Source organism: Eptesicus fuscus, chromosome 18 (genome assembly GCF_027574615.1).
Source record: "Eptesicus fuscus isolate TK198812 chromosome 18, DD_ASM_mEF_20220401, whole genome shotgun sequence".
Taxonomy (NCBI): domain Eukaryota; kingdom Metazoa; phylum Chordata; class Mammalia; order Chiroptera; family Vespertilionidae; genus Eptesicus; species Eptesicus fuscus.
Window position 1 is genome coordinate 44,930,719 of NC_072490.1, and position 18,880 is coordinate 44,949,598.

General features: G+C 51.1%; 1 protein-coding gene across 1 annotated transcript in view; it reads right to left on the bottom strand.

Annotated features, from left to right (window-relative positions):
- ARHGEF3 (Rho guanine nucleotide exchange factor 3) overlaps positions 1–18,880 on the bottom strand; it is a 260,975-nt gene that overhangs the window by 196,675 nt on the left and 45,420 nt on the right. Inside the window, exon 2 of the mRNA XM_008146317.3 lies at positions 1,351–1,417. Coding sequence (XP_008144539.3) covers positions 1,351–1,417 — 67 coding nt within the window. The remainder of the gene's footprint in view (positions 1–1,350; positions 1,418–18,880) is intronic.

An 18,880-nucleotide genomic window follows, 5' to 3' on the forward strand; every position in this document is an offset into this window, starting at 1 on the left:
TGTCTGATGGATGTGAGAAGATTCATTTATTCACTCATTCATTAAACAAATTAGTTAAGCAAGTGTTGTGCTAGAACTAGGAATACAGCAGTGAACGAGAGAGAGTGAGAAGGTCTCTACATACCTGATGCTGTGGCTTCCAAGCCTAAGTTTCAGTAAGAGCTAACTAAAATCTTAACAATGAGGGGAACGTTCAGGAGTTCACAGGAGGGGCCTCCAGCACAGACTCAGGGGGCGGTCATGATGGCTTCCCACAGGAGATGTCAAGGTTTAGACTCGATGGATGAGGTGGGTGGGCCAGCTGTAGTGTGTGTAGGAGTGTGGTGCTAGCCTGCTGGGGACAGTGTTCTGGGCAAAAGGAACAAGGCATGCAAAGGCCTGGTGGTGAAACAGAGCTCAGGGCATTCTTTACACATGTTTGGTTTGATGGAGCAATTGAGTTGACACCCTTCCCCCGGGGAGCTGGCTTTTCCGGTCATTTCACCATGGACATTCCCTTTGCTGAAGACCACTTTTCACTTGCGGTGACCACATTCCATTCTCTCCCCTCCAGGTTTGCATAAAGAAGTCTCCGCCCAGAAAAACCCCACCGAAAGTCCTTTAAAAGCCGCTGACTCCCCTCATTGGGTGCTGGAGCCATCCAGGCTCAGCCACCTGGTGTGCGGTTGATCGGATGATCGAATAAATTCGTAATCCCTCACCACTTGGCCTTGTGCGTTCCTCCTTCTGCGACCTAACAATACATGCAAAGATCTTGCTCCTGAAGTCAAAGCTAGTACTCTTTTTAGCACACAGTAGGGCTTCCATACATCATCATTATTATTATTATTATTATTATTATTATTATTTTAAGGAAGAAACCTTTGCATCAAAAAGAGGTTAGATCTGGCCCTTCCTACACCTCTAAATGTCTATGATTGGGAGAATTTTATGATTGCCTTTAAAGTCTCTTTAAAGCTTACAGACCTCTTCTGGAAAATAAAGCTCCCCATGAAGTCATAAATCTATATATTAACAGACTGCACGTTTCTGATTCCTTTTTTTTCTTCACTGTGCACTGGTTTCCTCCATGTTCCCAAGAAAACAGCCACCTCGCCCACCCTATCAACCCTGACACCTCTGAGCGTCCTCAAGATGCTTCCAGTAGCCCAAGGCCTTCAGGGAGAGCGAACATCAGCGGACACCTAGTGGGCCACTTCCATTTGCTAATTAAACCGCGACCGCGGATGCAAACGTGACTTCCCGAGTGTAAAGCACAGAAGCCTTCTCAGGGGAGACTGATGTAAAGCGACCCCGACAGGGTCCTCTCTGGAGCTTCTAGACTAGGACACACCCAGGGAAAACACTTACCCCTCTGAAGTTCCAGGCTTTAGGAGAGGGGAACATGGGAAAGTTGTTCTGCCGCTGCCTTTTAGGCCTAAAAGAGGAGAAAAGACAAGACAGTGTGTTTGTTATTCACTGGTTAGATATTCAGAGGAAATTGCCGGCTTCGGATGCAGCTTCATCAAAAACAAAGATGCCTGGAGAAATGGCCCAGGCACAGGAGGCCTCTCTCCAGCTCTGCAGTCTCCAGCAGCCAGATTCATTCCAAACTCCCTCCCAGGCCCCAGGAGGAGAGCTCCAAAATCCCTTCGAATAGTCTATCCCTCACCCTTCAAAAATAAAATAAATTTGAAAATTCCAACTAGATGCAGTATCAAAAGGCCAGACCAAACTCCCAACGTTGATCTTTCTTTCTTACACGCACAGGAGTCCCCAGTGGACAGCACCAGGTGATGTTTATAGCTTCGGCCCAGCCTGGAGCTCTCCCCGCTCACAGGCCTTGGGGAGTCCCAGCACCTCCACGCAGGCCACACCTGGGCGCTAGACTTTTAAAGGGACAAGCAGCAGGACATGGAGCCACTGCCTAACAAGTTGGGACTGGTTTCCTCACCTATTCATCTCTCCACATGAGCCAGTCTCCTCAGATGCAATGGAGACAGCTTCAGGTCAGGCCTGCACAAGGGGCAGGTAACTAGGGAAGGAGAGTGTGGCAACATGGTTGGGAAGCTCCAGGCGCACCAGGGACACCTTATTTCTGTCTTGTAAAGTGAATGTAATTCTGTGGCTGCCAACATACCTACAGGACACCTTTTCCAAACATCGTTCTGGAGTGATAAATTACCCCTCCCAAAAATGTCACCTCTGTCAGATAGATATTCAAGTCATGTTTGCTTGACCATCTCACCAAAAAGCATCCCTGAAAAAGGCCCTCCTGTACTTCCCCAGAGGTTTTAGTCACTGCTGTACCAGAAGGGTGTGTTGTTGGTTTTTACATGATAGTCGCGCCTTTCCATAGTCCCCTGCCACGGTCAGCAGTGACCACTGAGTAGGCTCCGCAGGGTGTCAGGCCTGGGTAAAAATCTTGATTGGCGCCCGGCCATGGTGGCTCAGTGGTTGAGCACCAACCTATGAACCAGGAGGTCACGGTTCCATTCCCGGTCAGGGCACATGCCTGGGTTGCTGGTTCAGTCCCCAGTGTGGGGCATACAGGAGGCAGCCAATCAATGATACTCTCTCATCATTGATGTTTCTCTCTCTCTCCCTCTCCCGTCTTCTCTGAAATCAATAAAAATATTTATTTTTTAAAAAAATCTTGATTGGCTCTACCACACAAAAGAGATAACATGCACGGTAATTCCTGTAATAGCAGCAGCTAATGGGTCTTGAGTACTTAAAAGAGCATATGCTAATAGTTCATAAAGTTAACCTCATGGACTCTCACATGTGCCCTGGGGTTCAGTACTGCACCCATTTAGTAGACAAGAAAATGGAGACCTCAGGATAAGTGACTTCACTTTCCTCACACAAGTAAAATCAGGATCCTGATCTCAACGGTCTGATCTCAGATCCCACGGTGTTTTATTAGCTGTGTGACCCAAGACATGGGACTCAGCATAAGGCTTAATCTTTTGAGCTTTCAGATTCCTGGGAGAAATAATACCCAGCACAGAGTTAAGTTCTATCTCTGCTAAGTTATCAACAGATGTCAGCACGGCGCCACCCCTCGCCCCCCCACCTCCAAATCCTGGCTCCAAGAACAGCCTTCATCCTGGGACACATGGAAAAGCTGGGACAACAGATGAACCCCAGCTTATGTGTATTGCTATCCAGCCCCCTCTGCCCACCCTCCCCCTCACCCACACATACAACAATAAAACCCCAGGCTAATCATATCTCAAGACAAACAGAGAACACGTGGGTGGTTATTTGGATTTAATATCCTTCTCTATTAAGTAACATGTTGGTCTAAGCTTTTCTGAAAAGACATTTCTCCCTTAAAAACAACAACCCTGAGAAGTCAACAGTACTTCTCCCTGGATTCCATCCCCTCCTCTCCTGGGTTATAACTGGGCTTTGCTTTCTAATCATTTGATCAGCTTCGCTGCTTCCAAAACAACAACATAAACCAGAACATTCTGGGTAAAGGTTTAGTCCACAGAAAATGACAGTCACAATAATTAACAGTGATTACGTTACATGATGTACCAGGCCCTATGCTAAACATTCTGCCTCCATAATCTAAGTCTCATAATAATAATAAGATAGGTTATTACTCTAGGGTGTATTATCATTTTAATACGTGACATACAGGTAATATTATAATGAGGTTATACCTTATAATATGTATAACACATTGGCGTTGCATACTTTAAAAAGTGGCATTCCATACTTTAAAAAGTGGCATTCCATACTTTAAAAAGTAATATATTACAAGTTTGTATCATAATATATTTTCATATAATATTATGGTTAATGGGATATTATCATTACCCCACTTTACAGATGAGATAAACTGAGGCTCAGAGAGGTTAAACCATCTATATATATAAAAGCCAAGTGACCTTTACAACCGGACAACCGAGTGACCGGCTGGTAGCTATGACACACACTGACCACCAGGGGGCAGACACTGAATGCAGGAGCTGCTCCCTGGTGGTTAGTGCACTCCCAGCCAGCCAACCTCCTGTGGTCCCTCCCCACAGCCTGTCAACCTCCTGCAGTCCCTCCCCGTGGCCGGCCAGCCCTGATCGCTCCAATCGCTGGCCAGGCCGAGGGACCCCACCCATGCACGAATTCGTGCACTGGGCCTCTAGTATACCATAAGTGACACAGCAGGTAGGTGGCCAGGTTGGCATTCATACCCAGATGTGTCTGACTCTAGATTCAGAGGGTGTAGCCCCTCTCAAAAGAGAGAAGCCCCACCCAGCCGGGCAGAGCACGCTTTTACAGGAATGCAGCCTGGGGGTTCCTTGTGGGAGGGCATCAGTTTGGCAGGGCCTCCCACTATGAGGCCTCTTAGAGCAAGCCTGTCAATCCAGGGCACTCTCGGGCAACGTGGACCCACCCTCCTGGCGTGGGGAAGCTGCCAGGAACCTAGGAGAGAAGGGCTCCCCACCCTTGCATTCCACCACCAGCTTCCACATCATTCACATTTACAATCTAATCTGGCATCGTAAGAGTCTCCTGCTTCTCCCCAGCCAAACACTGCCACCCAGGTGGCCCTGCAGGACCGCTGCAGGGAATGAAACCACTCTCCTGAGAAGCTTCTCTCTGAAGACACAGCCCGTGAGGGACGCTGGCAGCATAAGCTGCACCACCTCAGAAGCCTGTCCTGGCCAGTCCTCGCCGCATTATCAGGCCTGGTGTATGTCTTCTGTTTCTGAAGCAACAACTTTGCACTGTCAGCAGGAGTCCCACTTGGGTCGACAGGTTTCCCCAACACAGAGAAATGCAGAGGGGCCTCGTAACAGAGCCGGGAGGAGTGCCCTACAGCGTGTCCAGTCCTTGGGCCCCTAATGTGAGCGCGCGCGCGCGCACACACACACACACACACACACACACACACACACACACACACGTGGTGAGGAAGCTCAGCCCACCCGCAGTCAGGGAGATAATGCTACCCAGTGAGCATCTGCCGTGCAGAGGGGCTGATGGGAAGCCGGGGATGGGGTGCAGGGGGAGAGGCAGTGAACAGGAGGGACAGCTTCTTGCCTGGAAGGAGGGTACAACCCCAGGAAAGGTTAGGAAGAAAAGTTATAAATCTCCTCCCTCAGGAGTGGAGAAATGCCACGTAGGAGTGAAAGTCAGGCTTCAAGTGCATTTAGGAAAGGATCTCAAAGTCAGGAGTATGGACGGCTGGACTCAAACAGAACGAGCTCAGTAGCTGTGGGCCTTAGGGTTGGCAACAGCATGTGCCTTCCCACCATGCAGAAACATGTTATTCTTTTTTTAAAAAAATAATATATTTTTATTGATTTCGGAGAGGAAGGGAGAGGGAGAGAGAGAGAGAAACATCAATGATGAAAGAGAATCATTGATTGGCTGCCTCCTGCACACCCCACACTGGGGATCTAGCCCACAACCCAGGCATGTGCCCAGACCTGGAATCGAACCGTGACCTCCTGGTTTATAGGTCGATGTTCAATCACTGAGCCATGCCAGCTGGGCACAAATGTGATTCTTTCCCACCGCCCTGAGAAGAGCATTAGTGCCCATTTCCACAACAGCTCCAAAGAGCAGGGTTTCAGAAGCGAACATTCCCACTGTATCTGCAGCCTGTGCCCTGCATGCGGCCAAGAGACTGGTGCTCAGGGTGGGGCTCCAAGACTGGCTTGGCTCCCTCCCTATCTCACTGGGACTTCAACCAGGCTGCCTACGCTCTACTCCCTCTGAGCCTCCATCTTCTCATTTGTAAAGTGGGGGTGACACTCTCTTTTCACAAAATAGATGTACCATGTAAAATGTTTAGCAAAGAGCCTGGCACTTAATAGGTGCTCAAATTAGCCATTATTATTATTACTAGAGGCCCAGTGCACGAAATTCGTGCATGGTGGGGGGAAGGTGTCCCTCAGCCCAGCCTGCACACTCTCCAATCTGGGACCCCTCGAGGGATGTCCGACTGCCCGTTTAGGCCCGATCACCCCTAAATGCCCTCCCCTGCAGGCTTGATCGCCCCCAACTGCCCTCCTTTGCAGGCCTGGTCCCTCCTAACTGCCCTCCCCTGCTGGCCATCTTGTGGTGGCCATATTGTGTCCACTTGGGGTCAGGATCTTTGACCACATGGGGGGCAGCCATCTTGTGTGTTGGAGTAATGGTCAATCTGCATATTACTCTTTTATTAGATAGGACAGAGGCCTGGTGCATGGGTGGGGGCCAGCTGGTTTTCCCTGAAGGGTATCCCAGATCAGGGTGGGGGTTCCCTTGGGGCATGGGGAGGCCTGGGTGAGGGGCCTGTGGTGGTTTGCAGGCCAGCCATGACCCCCGGCGACCCAAGCAGAGGCCCTGAGATCTGGAATTTATTTATCTTCTACAATTGAAATTTTGTGGCCTGGAACAGAGCCAAGCCTCCTGCTTGCTCTGTGGCAGCAGCCATTTCTGTTGGGATTTATTTATCTTCTATAATTAAAACTTTGTAGCCTTAAGCGGAGGCCAAGACAGGCCAGGGCTGCAGAAGCTTGGCTTCCTCCATCGCCAGGGGGCAACTCAAGCCTCCTGCTCTCTCCAGCTCCGTGGCTGCCGCCATTTTTGTTGGGATTTATTTATCTCCTATAATTGAAACTTTTTAGCCTTGAGTGGAAGCCTGGGCCCGCCAGGGTGTGTGGAAAGCTTGGCTTCCTCCATCACCAGGGAAACCCAAGCCTCCCTCCTGCTCGCTCCGTGGCTACAGCCATCTTGGTTGGGGTTAATTTGCATACTCGCTCCTGATTGGCTGGTGGGTGTGGCTTGTGGGCGTGGTTTATAGGCATAGCAGAGTGATGGTTAATTTGCATATTACTCTTTTATTAGATTGTATGCCCAGAATAGGAAAATCCACGGAGACAGAAAGCAGACTAGCGGTGGCCAGGGGCTGGGGGAAGAGAGGAATGAGGATGACTATGGAATGGGCACATGGTTTCCTTTGGGGTGATACAAAGTTCTGGAGTTAGTGATGCTGGATGCACAACACTGTGACTGTAATTAATGCCACTGGATTATTATTTACTTTAAAATGCCACTAAATTATTATATACTTTTAAATAGTAAATATGTTCTGTGTATTTAACCACGTATTTTAAAAAAGTGGGGGTGACATTCAGATATTTGCCGGCAAAATAGAAAGGTATATTTATAGAAAAAATCCCCATGAAATCATAATGCAAAATAAAATGCTATTAACTACTGCAGAAGAAGGAATCCTGTAAAATGAAGCAAGGAGAGCAAGCCTGCTGTGCAGCCCGGGGAACTGATGAGAACGGCTTCGACGTGAAGTTTTATCGGCACTCCTGAGAAATCTGTCCTCCACGCCTGCTTCTGGGACACGCATTTACGTGAATCATTCAACCAAGATAAAAATTCCCACACTCTCTGGCAGTCTGCACCTCCTCCCTCTCTCCAGCCCCAGGTCTCTGCTCCGAGATTCTGCAGCAACACCCTTTCCATCTTCTTCCCCCACCTCACCGCCCATTCTGCGGCATTTCCCTCTTGAACTTGGGCTTCCTGCACAGCTTTTATCTTTAGAACAGCTTTTCACGGGTCCAGTCTCCCAGAAGAACTGCTCGTGGTAAATGAATTTCAGCAGCTCTTGAGTGAGCGCCATCAAGGAGCAGATGGGCACGGTGGTGAAGAGCATGGACGCGGGAGCCAGCGCGGCCATTCGCTAGCTGTGCGACAGGGGGCAAGTGACTTCACCTCTCTGTCCCCTACTTTCCCCACCTGTAAAATGGAGGTAACAACAGGACCCCCTCCCAGGGCCACTGTGAGGATTACATGAGTTCATGGGTGTAAAGCTCTTAGGGCCTGGCCCACACAAGGTGTGCTTCAGGCGTTAGCCCCCTGCCCGGCGATGAGCTTTGGGAGGTCGGGGACTATGTGAATTGGATTCACTGCTGCCTCTGCACTCCCTGTTGTTCAGAGGAGCTTAATGAGTAGCTGGAGACTGAATGTACTGTGCTTGCCCTTGGTAAGTCTGTGCTCAACAGTATCACAGAATCGCCTATGTACACACTGACAACACCAACGACACCACAGGTACTTGAGGGAGGAGGGGAGGGAGGGAGAGGAGAGAGAGGGAGAGAGAGAGGAGGGAGAGGGAAGAAGGAAAAAGGAGGGAGATGAAGAGAAGGAGGAAGGGGAGAGAGAGTGCGGGGGGGGAGGGGTGTGGAGAGAAGTGTCCCATAGTTGAGGCTACCTCACAGGCCTGTCACGCGGCTGTGGAGCTGCACCGTCACGCACCATCTCAGCCTCCTCTTCCCCAGGCCTCTCTCAGGCTGATCTGGACCCTAAATAGGCACTTTGTGAACAAAAGGTCCTCACGTTCAGCCAGGCCCTTGACCAGAGCTGCCCTATGAACAGTGCTGAAGGGGGCCCTGGTGGCGAGGGCAGGGCAGGCTCTGACGTGGCGCCTTCCCAGGGGCCTAGAAGAGTGCTGTGGACTACCTCACTCGCCCCAATGTTTTCACCTCACTCGCCCCAATGTTTTCACCTCACTCGCCCCAATGTTTTCACCTCACTCGCCCCAATGTTTTCACCTCACTCGCCCCAATGTTTTCACCTCACTCGCCCCAATGTTTTCACCTCACTCGCCCCAATGTTTTCACCTCACTCGCCCCAATGTTTTCACCTCACTCGCCCCAATGTTTTCACCTCACTCGCCCCAATGTGGTTCCCTTGCTGTCTCCTCCCCCAGGAGAAAGTACCTGCAAGATGCCAGAACTTCCCCCAACAAATTAAACCTCAAACACCCTGAGAGACACCATCCCACCCTAACAAACACTCTCGTCCATTTCCCTATTTCAAGTCCAGATAGGCCTCTGGGTGCTCCTTCACATTGCCATGCGTTGGGCAGCCCCCGTAAACCTCTCCAGAGCAAAGTAAGATGGGGAGACAGAGGTGGTCAGAGCACGGCCTCTGCCGTCTCCAAGACCTGGGTTCAAGCCCAAGTTCACCAGTGACCTTGGGCAATTTACAGAACTTCCCCAACTTGAGTTACCAACTTGAGTTCCTCAGTTACCAACCTGAAAATGGGCGTGACAAGACTTAGACTTGATAGGGTTGCTACGAGGAGTAAATAAATAATTCCCGCAAAGCTCACCCTGGATGCTTGCTAAATGTTAGCTCTGAATATTTGCTGAGTGTCGATTACATGCCAGGCATTGTTGCGGGCCTAAGGGATACTGCAGAGAGTAAAACATAGCTCCTGCCCTCTCAGCGTTTACGTGAGGAGGCGATAAGTTCTGTGGGGAAAAACAAAGCACGGTAGGGGCTGAAAGACAGGGAAGAAAGTCTAGGTGGACAGCACAGCCTATGCAAAGCCCCCGGGGCGCGGCTGAGGGGCAGCATGTCCAGTACCGCTGGAGTGGGGGGTGAGGGAGTGAGCAAAGAGTAAAGTGAGGGGACAGGAACCGGATGGCAAGGGTCTTACGGATTCTGCAAGGTCTCTGAATTTTAGTCTGAGTGAGATGGGAAGTCACAGGAGGATTCTGAGCAGAAGAGAAACATGATCTCTCCAAGTTTTAAAAGGACTGTTCTCACTGCTGTGTGGAGAAAGCAGCTGGACGGGCAAGACAAGGAGCAGAGAAGGGATGAGGAAGTTCCTACAGGGCCCAGGTAAGGGAAGCCGGGACCTGGAACTGAGATGACGGCAGTGGGGGTGGTGAGCAGTAGTGGAACTATGCCCGTATTTGAAGGTAGTGGGGCCATAGGATTTGATGGTGGATCGGATGTGGAGGGTGAAATGAGAAAGAAGTAAAGGATGCTCTAAGGATTTTAGCCTGAGCCATTGGAAGGGCGGAGAAAACCTGTGGGAGGAGCAGATTTGGAGACAGAAATCAGGAGCAGACACAGCTCGTCTGAAATGTCGAATTCGAGCTGGTATGGACCTCGAAGTGGGGATGTGGAGTTGGCAGCTGGATGTAAGAACTGGAGACTATTCGAGAGTCGTCAGCTTGTAGACAGGAGTCCCCCCAAGGTGAGGGAAGAACTGAGAGAGGCACCGTCAGAGGCCAGCAAAGGAAGTGTTTCCAGGAGGACTGCCCAACTAGTTCACTAGGAGGGGATGGGGAAATGCCCACTGCATTCGGCAAAGCAGAGACCCCTGGTGACTTGACAAGAGGAGCTGAGTGGATGTGGGGGGCGAGAGCTGAGAGGCACCTAGAAGCACTGATTGCAGAAAATATTAGTTGACGGAATCTTAGTATCAGCCAGTGCACTGAAGTCATTAACACGTGAGCTCCCCGTGGGCAGGCATTTCATCTGTCTTTTTCATGTTTCCTTCCCACCCTCTGGGTACCTGGCACATGGTAGATGCTCCATAAATATTTGTAAGACCTTCTTGAACTTTCTTGATATTTTTCCAGCCAAGGAGTATAGGTCAATGGGAACTCCCCATCCCGAACAGGATGGTATGGAAGACAAATCATACACAAATCATCCCAAATGGAATGTTTCATTCCCCTCCCTTAACTGAAAAACTGGAATACTATGTGGCATTCATTTAGCATGAAAAATAACGTGTTTCCCAGCTCCTCCCTCTGACATTCTGATCTCCATCATGAGGGATGGATGACTACTTGCTGGCAGCACCAAACTTCAAATAGCCAGCTAATTGTAAGCCGGTCTAATTAGCAGAAATTTACAGAATATTTTTGCAGGGAAATTTTGTAACAGAGGCCTTTTGGAAATCCAATCTAAGAAAATTATTATTTTTTTCATATTCTGAAAGTGCTGACCTGCAGATGATGTTTCTAAGATGTTTAGAGGTTGCCTTTAAAAGCAAAGGGATTATTCTCCCTCTCCGCGCCCGCCCCTCCCCCCCCTCTCCGCCCCCTGCATCCATCAGAATCACGGCACATTTTCAATAGTAAAGGCTTCATTGCGTCCTAAGGAAATCCACATCCTGCACCCCCAGGTCACAGCCGGCAGACAGGGCCTCGAGTGCCTCCGGAAAGGATAATTAGTTTGCTACCCTTTAATCAAGGAGCAGCAGATTGTTGTTTTCCTCAAGTTCTGCCTGGGAAGAGCCCGTTCTTTCCTGAGTGTGTGTTTTTCTAACCAGGACTCTTAGTACGTACCCTACCTGCCCTTGAGCCAACACGGAGAGGCGAGGCGCCCCGCTGTCTGAACTGAGAAACTGAAGCTCCCCAATGGTGAGAGCCCCTCAACTCCCCAGATGTGGGATCAGGTCAAAGTCTTCCCAACTCATGGACACCTCGCACCTTTGACTTAGAGACGGGGAGAATCCCCAGTCGCTCTGTCACGGAGAGCATGTTCTGTCGGGTTTCCTTTAAAAACAAAACAAAACAAAACAAAACCAAAGAAACATGTACCAGACACTGTTCTGAGTGCTTCGTAAATATTAACTCACTTAATCCTCAAGACAATTTCCTGAGTAGGTACTTCTATTATTGCCGCTTTAGAGATGAGGAGACTGAAGCTCGGAGAGGTTAAGTGGATTTCCCCAAGTCACACAGCTAGTAGGCGGCAGAACCAGGATTCGAACCGAGGCAGTTTGGTTCCAGAGAACATGAGGGAAAGAAACAGACATTAAAACCACTGCAGGAGCAGCGACAACAAAGGGATGGAGTTGGAAACTAACACGCTTACGATGTACCAGGCCCAGAGCCAGTGTTACTGGGTTGGTTTCTCTTTAAATGGGGTACAACTGGACTTTTTAAAAAAAATAGTAATTAATAAAGGTGAAAGATTAGTCTTATTTATTGGTTTCTCGACATCTACAAATAAAAATCCATGCAGATTAACTGGTATGCTTTACTGTGTGCACGTTATTCTTTAATAAAGGTATAATTTTACTTTAAAATTTTTAATGGCTGAGTTCCTTAATGTTTTAAGGGCATTTGGATCAAACAAACAATCCTTACAAGACATTTTTTAAAAATCACCCTGAACTATCTTTCCAATTTTTGTCTTAAGAAGAAAACTCTTTGGAATTGTTCTGTCAAACTATACACAAATCAGACACAAACAGGAAAGAGATTGATCCATGTTCTCCAGGACCTGGAGAGCACTAACTCACAAAGCACCATACTTCCCGGTCCCTAGTAACAGGGGCTCCAGAGGGCTCTGTGCCCGGGAGGGAGAAAAGTCCCCACACTTCATTCAATAATACATTGATCAGAAGCTCATAAATCAGTATGTAGGTGGCCCCGCACCTCAAAATGAAAATCTCAACCCTACAAATGAGTTCTTAGAAATGGGCATCTCCAACAAATGTTCTGTTGATCCTAACTCAGTTAAAAACACCCCAAATTCTTCAATTAGCCAGCATCGCTTAAGGCAGTTTATTGACTCTGATACAGGACCTACCACATTCTCCAAGGTAATTAGAAGCTCCATAAATGCTGTTTTTGGCAGTGACTGGGGCCACACATAAAAACATGTTTATTCCCAAACTGTCAGTGAAATATGGGGGTGGGACCAGGTCCGACTTGTTACCGCGAACGTGCAGAAAAGGAAAGAGACTGCCAAGGGCCCATTCAAACTGAGATTACTCATCACTGTGACAGAGAGCAAACCACCCCCAAAGTCCTGGGGAAGAGGGCAATTCTGAGTAAGGGCCCTTCTCAGAGAAAGACATTCTGAGTAAGAGGGAGAAACATTACTATGCCTCACGGCTACTCAAGGTGACAGCCGGAGAGCCTGCTTCCAGGGTGCTGGCTCTTAGCCCTGAGGATTTTCCTGGCCACAAACTGGGGAGAGAGAAATGAATCGTGCTGATCCGTTACATGCGTGCTATTCACTAATATTTCGATCAAATATGATTCATCTGAAGCACAGGGTAGAGCAAGCCCCCACCCCATTCTCTTGGGCACCTTATCTTCCGGCTCACCAGCTGGGCTCCAGTGGGGACAGGGCCTGCGCTTGCATCAGTGTTGCCATAGCTACTGTCATGGCAACCACCCCTTGTTGCCCAGGCAAAGATACTCTCTCCGGGCTTGGGAGCCCTGAGTCAGGGATGCAGCCCCTGCAGAAGCTCATCTTTTTATCTGTCCCCAACCTGCTCAAGTCTCTACAAGATGGGGAACCTACCGGGGGTCCCCCAGCTCCCTTACATGCATTTGGACCAGACTAATATGAATCCAGGGCTGGCAGGGAGATGGGGCGCAGAGAGGCCATGCAGATGGCAGCGTGGTGGTGAACCTCTGCCGGGACCTCAGTGCCTGGCAGGGCTGAGTTTGAGTTCTGGCTCTGGCACTTGTTAACGGGGGACCCTTCGCAAAGGGTTTGGCCTCAAGGCTGCAGTAGAAAAAGAAGAAAAGGGATCCTGTTGGGTTTTACACTTTGCAGAGCTGCTGTGAGCTGTAAGTAGACCCAAGCATGGAAAGGACACACCGGTTGTGATTGGTGGTTATTAATAACTCTTGTCACCCATGCAACGGTGCTGGCAGAATAGCAGGAGCCCTCCGCCTCTCCCCGGCCACTGCCTGTACAGCTCCACAGCCCGCCATTCAATCAGAAAGCACTCCTGTCGTCAGCACCGACCGGAGGGCCGGGCAAGGCCAGTGTTCGCACGGTTCGCGCAGGCCCCGCTGAGCGCTGCAAACAGGCTAGTGGTCAGTGAGGACCCCAGGTTCAGTGCCCTTCTCACTGGCCCCTTTGAAAAGATTATTTATCAAAACACACCCACTACTTATATTCAACATAAACACCACTGAGCAAAACCACCTTTCAAGGTACTTAAAGAAACCTTTAAGGCCACATGGTAGCATTCCAATTTTTCTTTAAACTTCTGAAAACCTCATGTCCACACCGTCAGCAGGGGTGATCTCTCCGGGCTCCCACGCACCAGGGAAGCCGCACTTGCCATGCCAACCACCACCCCCTGTGTGGGTGTTTCACCAGAATCCATAACCCTGTCTTGTGTGAAACCCAGTAATTCCATTAAATAGTGTCTGTTTTCAAATAATGTGGAAAGATCCTCAGAGAGCCATCTGGTCTCCCACCCTCATTTAGCGGCTGGAAAACTGAGAGCCGGCTCAGGGTTATGTGGTCAGTTGGTGACAGATGGGGACCCTTGTAGGGTCCCCTCTTGCAGGCTCTTTTCTTCCTTCCTGCTCTCTTGGTGCAAGTGTTGCTCGGGTAGATGTCAGCTGCTTCTCGCTGCCCGACATTTAGCTCCCCTTCTTCTGCCAACAGCACCCTGGTTTCCTGTTTGGGATGCCCTCTCCCCAGCACTTAGACCCTGTGATTCAGGAAGGGCCAGCCCCGGGACCCCGAGACGGGCATGAATTGTGCAGGGCGTTGTGTACAGAGAGCCTACTCGAGAAGGAAGCTAATCTAGGGAAAGCAGAGTGAGAGACCTAGAGCGATAGACTCCTGGGGACAGAGGGTTAGCCACCTGGATCCAGCCATGCCTGAAGGCAGAACTATCCCTGGATTTGCTAAGTGAGTCTATTTAAAAAAAAAAAAAAATTCAAAAAGTGTGCATTATATATCTGTCACATGTAACCCCAAATAACTATGTCTTGTTTCTTTGTAAAAGAAAGCAAATGCCAAAATGGAAATGTTCCCAGGACACCCCCCCCCCCAGTGCCTAGCAGAGTGCCCGACACACAGTAATAAGCACAGTACATGTGCGAGGGAGTGACACCTCTCCTTCAGGTCTCTTCTCGGTAGGACCCTCCCAGACCACCCTGCTGGAAACCACAGCCCTCCCCAGCCTCGCCGCCCCCACCCCTGCCCTTTTGGTGTTTATCACCACCAGACCTAGCCTACGACTTACTCAGTGCTCCTTGTTGGTTCCCTCCACTCCAATGCCACGAGTGGGGACTTCTGTCTACTTTGTTCACTGCTGTATCCTAGGGGGCAGGTCAATGCTCAACATCTGGTGAATCCGTGAACGAGGGAAAGGAGGGTGGGATGAGTGAGGGCACAGAGCCAGCAGAGGAGAGTACCCAGCACGTAACAGGCACCCAGGTCCCCACCTGCCTGCTGCCTCAGCCAGCAGACCCACGGCCTCTGGTCCCTGGGACATGGGTCCTCTTCCCTCTTCCCTGAGCCAACACTCCAGCAGCCACGCCCACAATCCGGGCAACCTGGTGCCCCCCCCCCCCCCCCCCCCCCCCCGTCCAGGTAGCATCACCAAGAATTAAAAGACAAGTAGCCCCTTGGGTTATAAAGATGTTTTCCTTGTGTCCCCTGCTTTTAGAAATACTATATGCTCGTTACAAAAGCATACAATGGAACAAGTAAACGATGAAAAATCATAATATTGAACCTCTCAGTTAAGTTTTGGGCACAAGTCATAAACAGGCACACTGCTGATATATCTTATATGACCCAGAAGGTGATATGTGGCCGAGGGAGGGAGGGAGGGAGGGAGGGAGGGAGGGAGGGGAGGGAGGGAGGGAGGGCAGGGAAGGAGGGAGGGAGGGAGGGAGGAAGGGAGGGAGGGAGTGGAGGGAGGGAGGGAGATTGAGAGATTCTAACATTTAAAAATGCGGGAGATTTCATTTAGAAGCCAGGTATCTGTCTTCAGCTCACTGTCACAGAGGGCTCTCCTTCCCACATATGACAACGGCCAGCGGGGGCTGAGCGGCAACTGCCCCTTTTAGGTGGGGGTGGGCTCTCGGCACCTCTGCCTCTCCCCCTTGTGGCCCTTGCACTGCCCCGGCTGCTGGGTGCCGCCTGGTCCCTGTCACACGCAGAGCTGGTGACTTCTGGCCTGATGCACATGCCATCAGACTTTGCTGTGCTCCTAAAGCTTCCTCCGAAACCCCTCTGATAAAGCGTCCCTCCGACAGCGGCCTGGGACGCTCCGAATAACCACCGACGTCCCGCGTCAGAAAACACTGCCCTTGCAACCCCTTCTGCAGGCTCCGCAAGCCGCCAGGCTCCACGTCGCCCCCTCAGCTGAGTATCCCAGTCCATCAAGTGCTCTCCACACGCTTCGGCACACAGCCTCCCAGCTAACCCCACACGGGAAGGTCCCACAGTCCTGGGCACCCGTGGGCCGCCTTTTCATCGGGAAACTCCAAATCCAGTGTTTAAATCCAGCCCCGCAATGAGGGCAGGCTTCGTGGATGCAGGATAGCCACAGAGGCCGCTGCCCCTGCAGGGAACCGTCTGCTACCTTCCCGTGTTTGCTTTCCCTCCGGTCCCGCCAGTTAACTCCCTGGCTGCCTCGATGATTATTGTTCTCCTGGAGCCTAACCTGTTCCACGCGGAGGAGGTCCTCACGCCAGGACAGTGGATAGCCGGTGAGGGGACAGACTCACCATAGGGGGCGGGGTGCTACGTAGGTTTCAGGGTGGGAGGGAGGGGTTCTAATTTGCCAATGTCATGAGAAAATGATTATAGCAAATTGTTGAATTTTGAAGTTATGGTGTAAAGTTACATAATGAATAAACTCATGTTAAAAAAAGATAAGGAAAACTCTGTAACACACCATGATAGTGGTAGAACTTTTTTTCAAATCCCTTTGTGCCCTTTCCACTTTCTGTTTTATAAAGTTAATTTTTAACGGCCAACGCTGACCTATAACCAAGTGACTATTCGCCCCTGGACTTCATAGATGGCGCACCGCCAAGGGCCCACTGAGGAAAGGATAATATTTTGAATTTGTTTGGCTCTCAGAGTGCATTTGAGAGGAGGAGGAAAAGCAAATACAGGAGGCCAGGCTGGCCTTCCACAGTGGAAAGCGATCCTCACACTCCTCACACTCCTCGGGGGCCCTGTGCTCGCTGATACCCCACCCCCACCCCACCTGCTACCAGCAAAAGCAACACTGGCTTGCCTCCTGGACCCTGGAAATCCAAAATGTTTTGGGAAATTCTATTTCTTTTGGAGCGAAGGATGGTAATTTTTTTCAGCGCTGGCCTATGAATGCTTCCAAAGAAAAACAAAGAAACATAAGGAAATCTAACACAAACACCATGAGTTTAAACTAAAACAGACACAGGCCTTGCAAAGCACACTGCCCGGGTGCTGGAACCGTCCTCGCCCCTGGAACAGCCGGAACGCACGCGCATCGCAGGGCATGGCCCGCTGAGGACACGGCATGTTCACCGCTCCTGGGAGCCCTGGACCGGCTCTGCCACCTGGGCTGGTCTCCGGGCAGGGTGGGCAGCGAGAGCTCGGGGCAGCTCCCTGTAAAGACAGACGAGGAAACCGAGGCTCTGAGAGGGGAGTGTGCACGGCTGAGGACAGAGGCGAGCAGCTGCCTGCAGCCCTCCCGCCTCGTCCCTCATTCATTTCACAATCGTTTTCTGGGTGCTCCTGGGTGCCAGGCCCTGGCGAGAGAGTGAACCACGCAAACCTGAAACTCGCAAGCAAACAGGGCCAAGGGCTGGTGGGGAGGGGTGGACCGGTAACAAATAGCCAACCAAGTGAATGACCAAGATAACCACAGATGGTGACATGGGCCGGCAAGTGGGACAGAAAAGCAAGGAGCAGCAAGTTATTCCTGGTCTCCCAATCCGTGCCCAGGAGATCATCGGCCACTGAGTGCCAGGCAGTTACAGATGCCCCCGGGCCCCGCCAGACACAACTTACTAACAGAGTGCACTTAGGGCTGGAGCCTAGGAGGGAGGCATGAATCACCGGCAGAGCGGATTAAACTGGAGGCGTCCCCACCACCCTAAGGCCCCAGCAGCAAGACAGGAAGCGCGGGTGTGCAGCAGGCCGGGCCTTCAGAGACGGAGGGATGGGACCAGCCCTGCTTCCCGGCCCAGGCTCCCCGGAGCCTCAGGCTGAACTCTCCTTTGCTTACAGACACCTGCTGCCACCAACCTCCCCCCACGCCCCGTCCTCAAGGCATTCCTCCCTGACCCTCTCTCCACACCACTCTTGGGATTATGCATTCCATGTATGTTTTCCAGTAGCCTCGACGGTGGAGGAGACACCAGTCCAACTGCCTGCATCTCCCAAGGGCTTGGCCCTCAGCTCCCAGAGAAGCACCCAGGCCCTGGAGGGGCTGAGGTGAAGGCAGAAGAGACAAGAAAGAAATCCTCCCTCCACCAATTCCCAAAGGCCTGAGCCTCAGTTTCCACATCTGTAAATCTGGGGTGAGGACCCACCTGCTGGAGGGTGCCGACGGCGTGTCTTGTCTTCCCGCCCAGCAGCCTGCATCTTATTAACTCATTTTTCCAATTACACTTTCACATACACTCAAATTCACATTTTGGGGTGCAGATGTGAGTTTTGACGAACACTCGGAAGTATGTGGCCCCACAATGAAGACAGAGTTCCACCCCCCGCCCCGCCCCACCCCCCCAAAGTCCTTCCTATACCACTTGGTTGTCACACCCTCCTCCCCACCCCGGTTCCCGGCAACCGGCGATGTGTGTTCTGTTCCTGTAATTCTGCCTTTCCCACAATGTCGTGGAAGTGGGGTCGTAAGCAGTCGTCTTGTGTGTCCGACTTCTCTCACTCAGCACAGCACACCGAGGCTCGTTCCTCCTCCTCCTCTTCTCCCCCAAGAAGCCTCCTCCCTTGGGGACAGGCTCACAGAAGTAACAGTGGACCTGCTGCCTTCTCCACCCCTGAGACTTTATCAGCAGCTTCCTGGAACCCATTCCGGCTTGGGAAGGAACGCTGAGCCAGGAGTCCAAGGCCCCCCACTTCCCGGCTAAAGGGAGCCCAAGCTCCGAGATCTGTGCAAGCCCCCCCCCACCCCCAGCCTCTCCCTGAGGTCGCTCTTTTGTAAAATGGCCAGTAACACCCAAGCTTCCTCAAAGACGATGCCGGCTCCAGGTGGTGGACTCGGAAGGCAGAGTGCCACTTGGGAATCAGGGGGCAGGGCTAGCGGTGGAGGGTCTGGAGCTTGGTTTAACAGTACGAGCCTGGGGGCCCTGCCAGGTGCAGGCAGACGGATCCAGCACACGGTGGGACTGGGATTTGC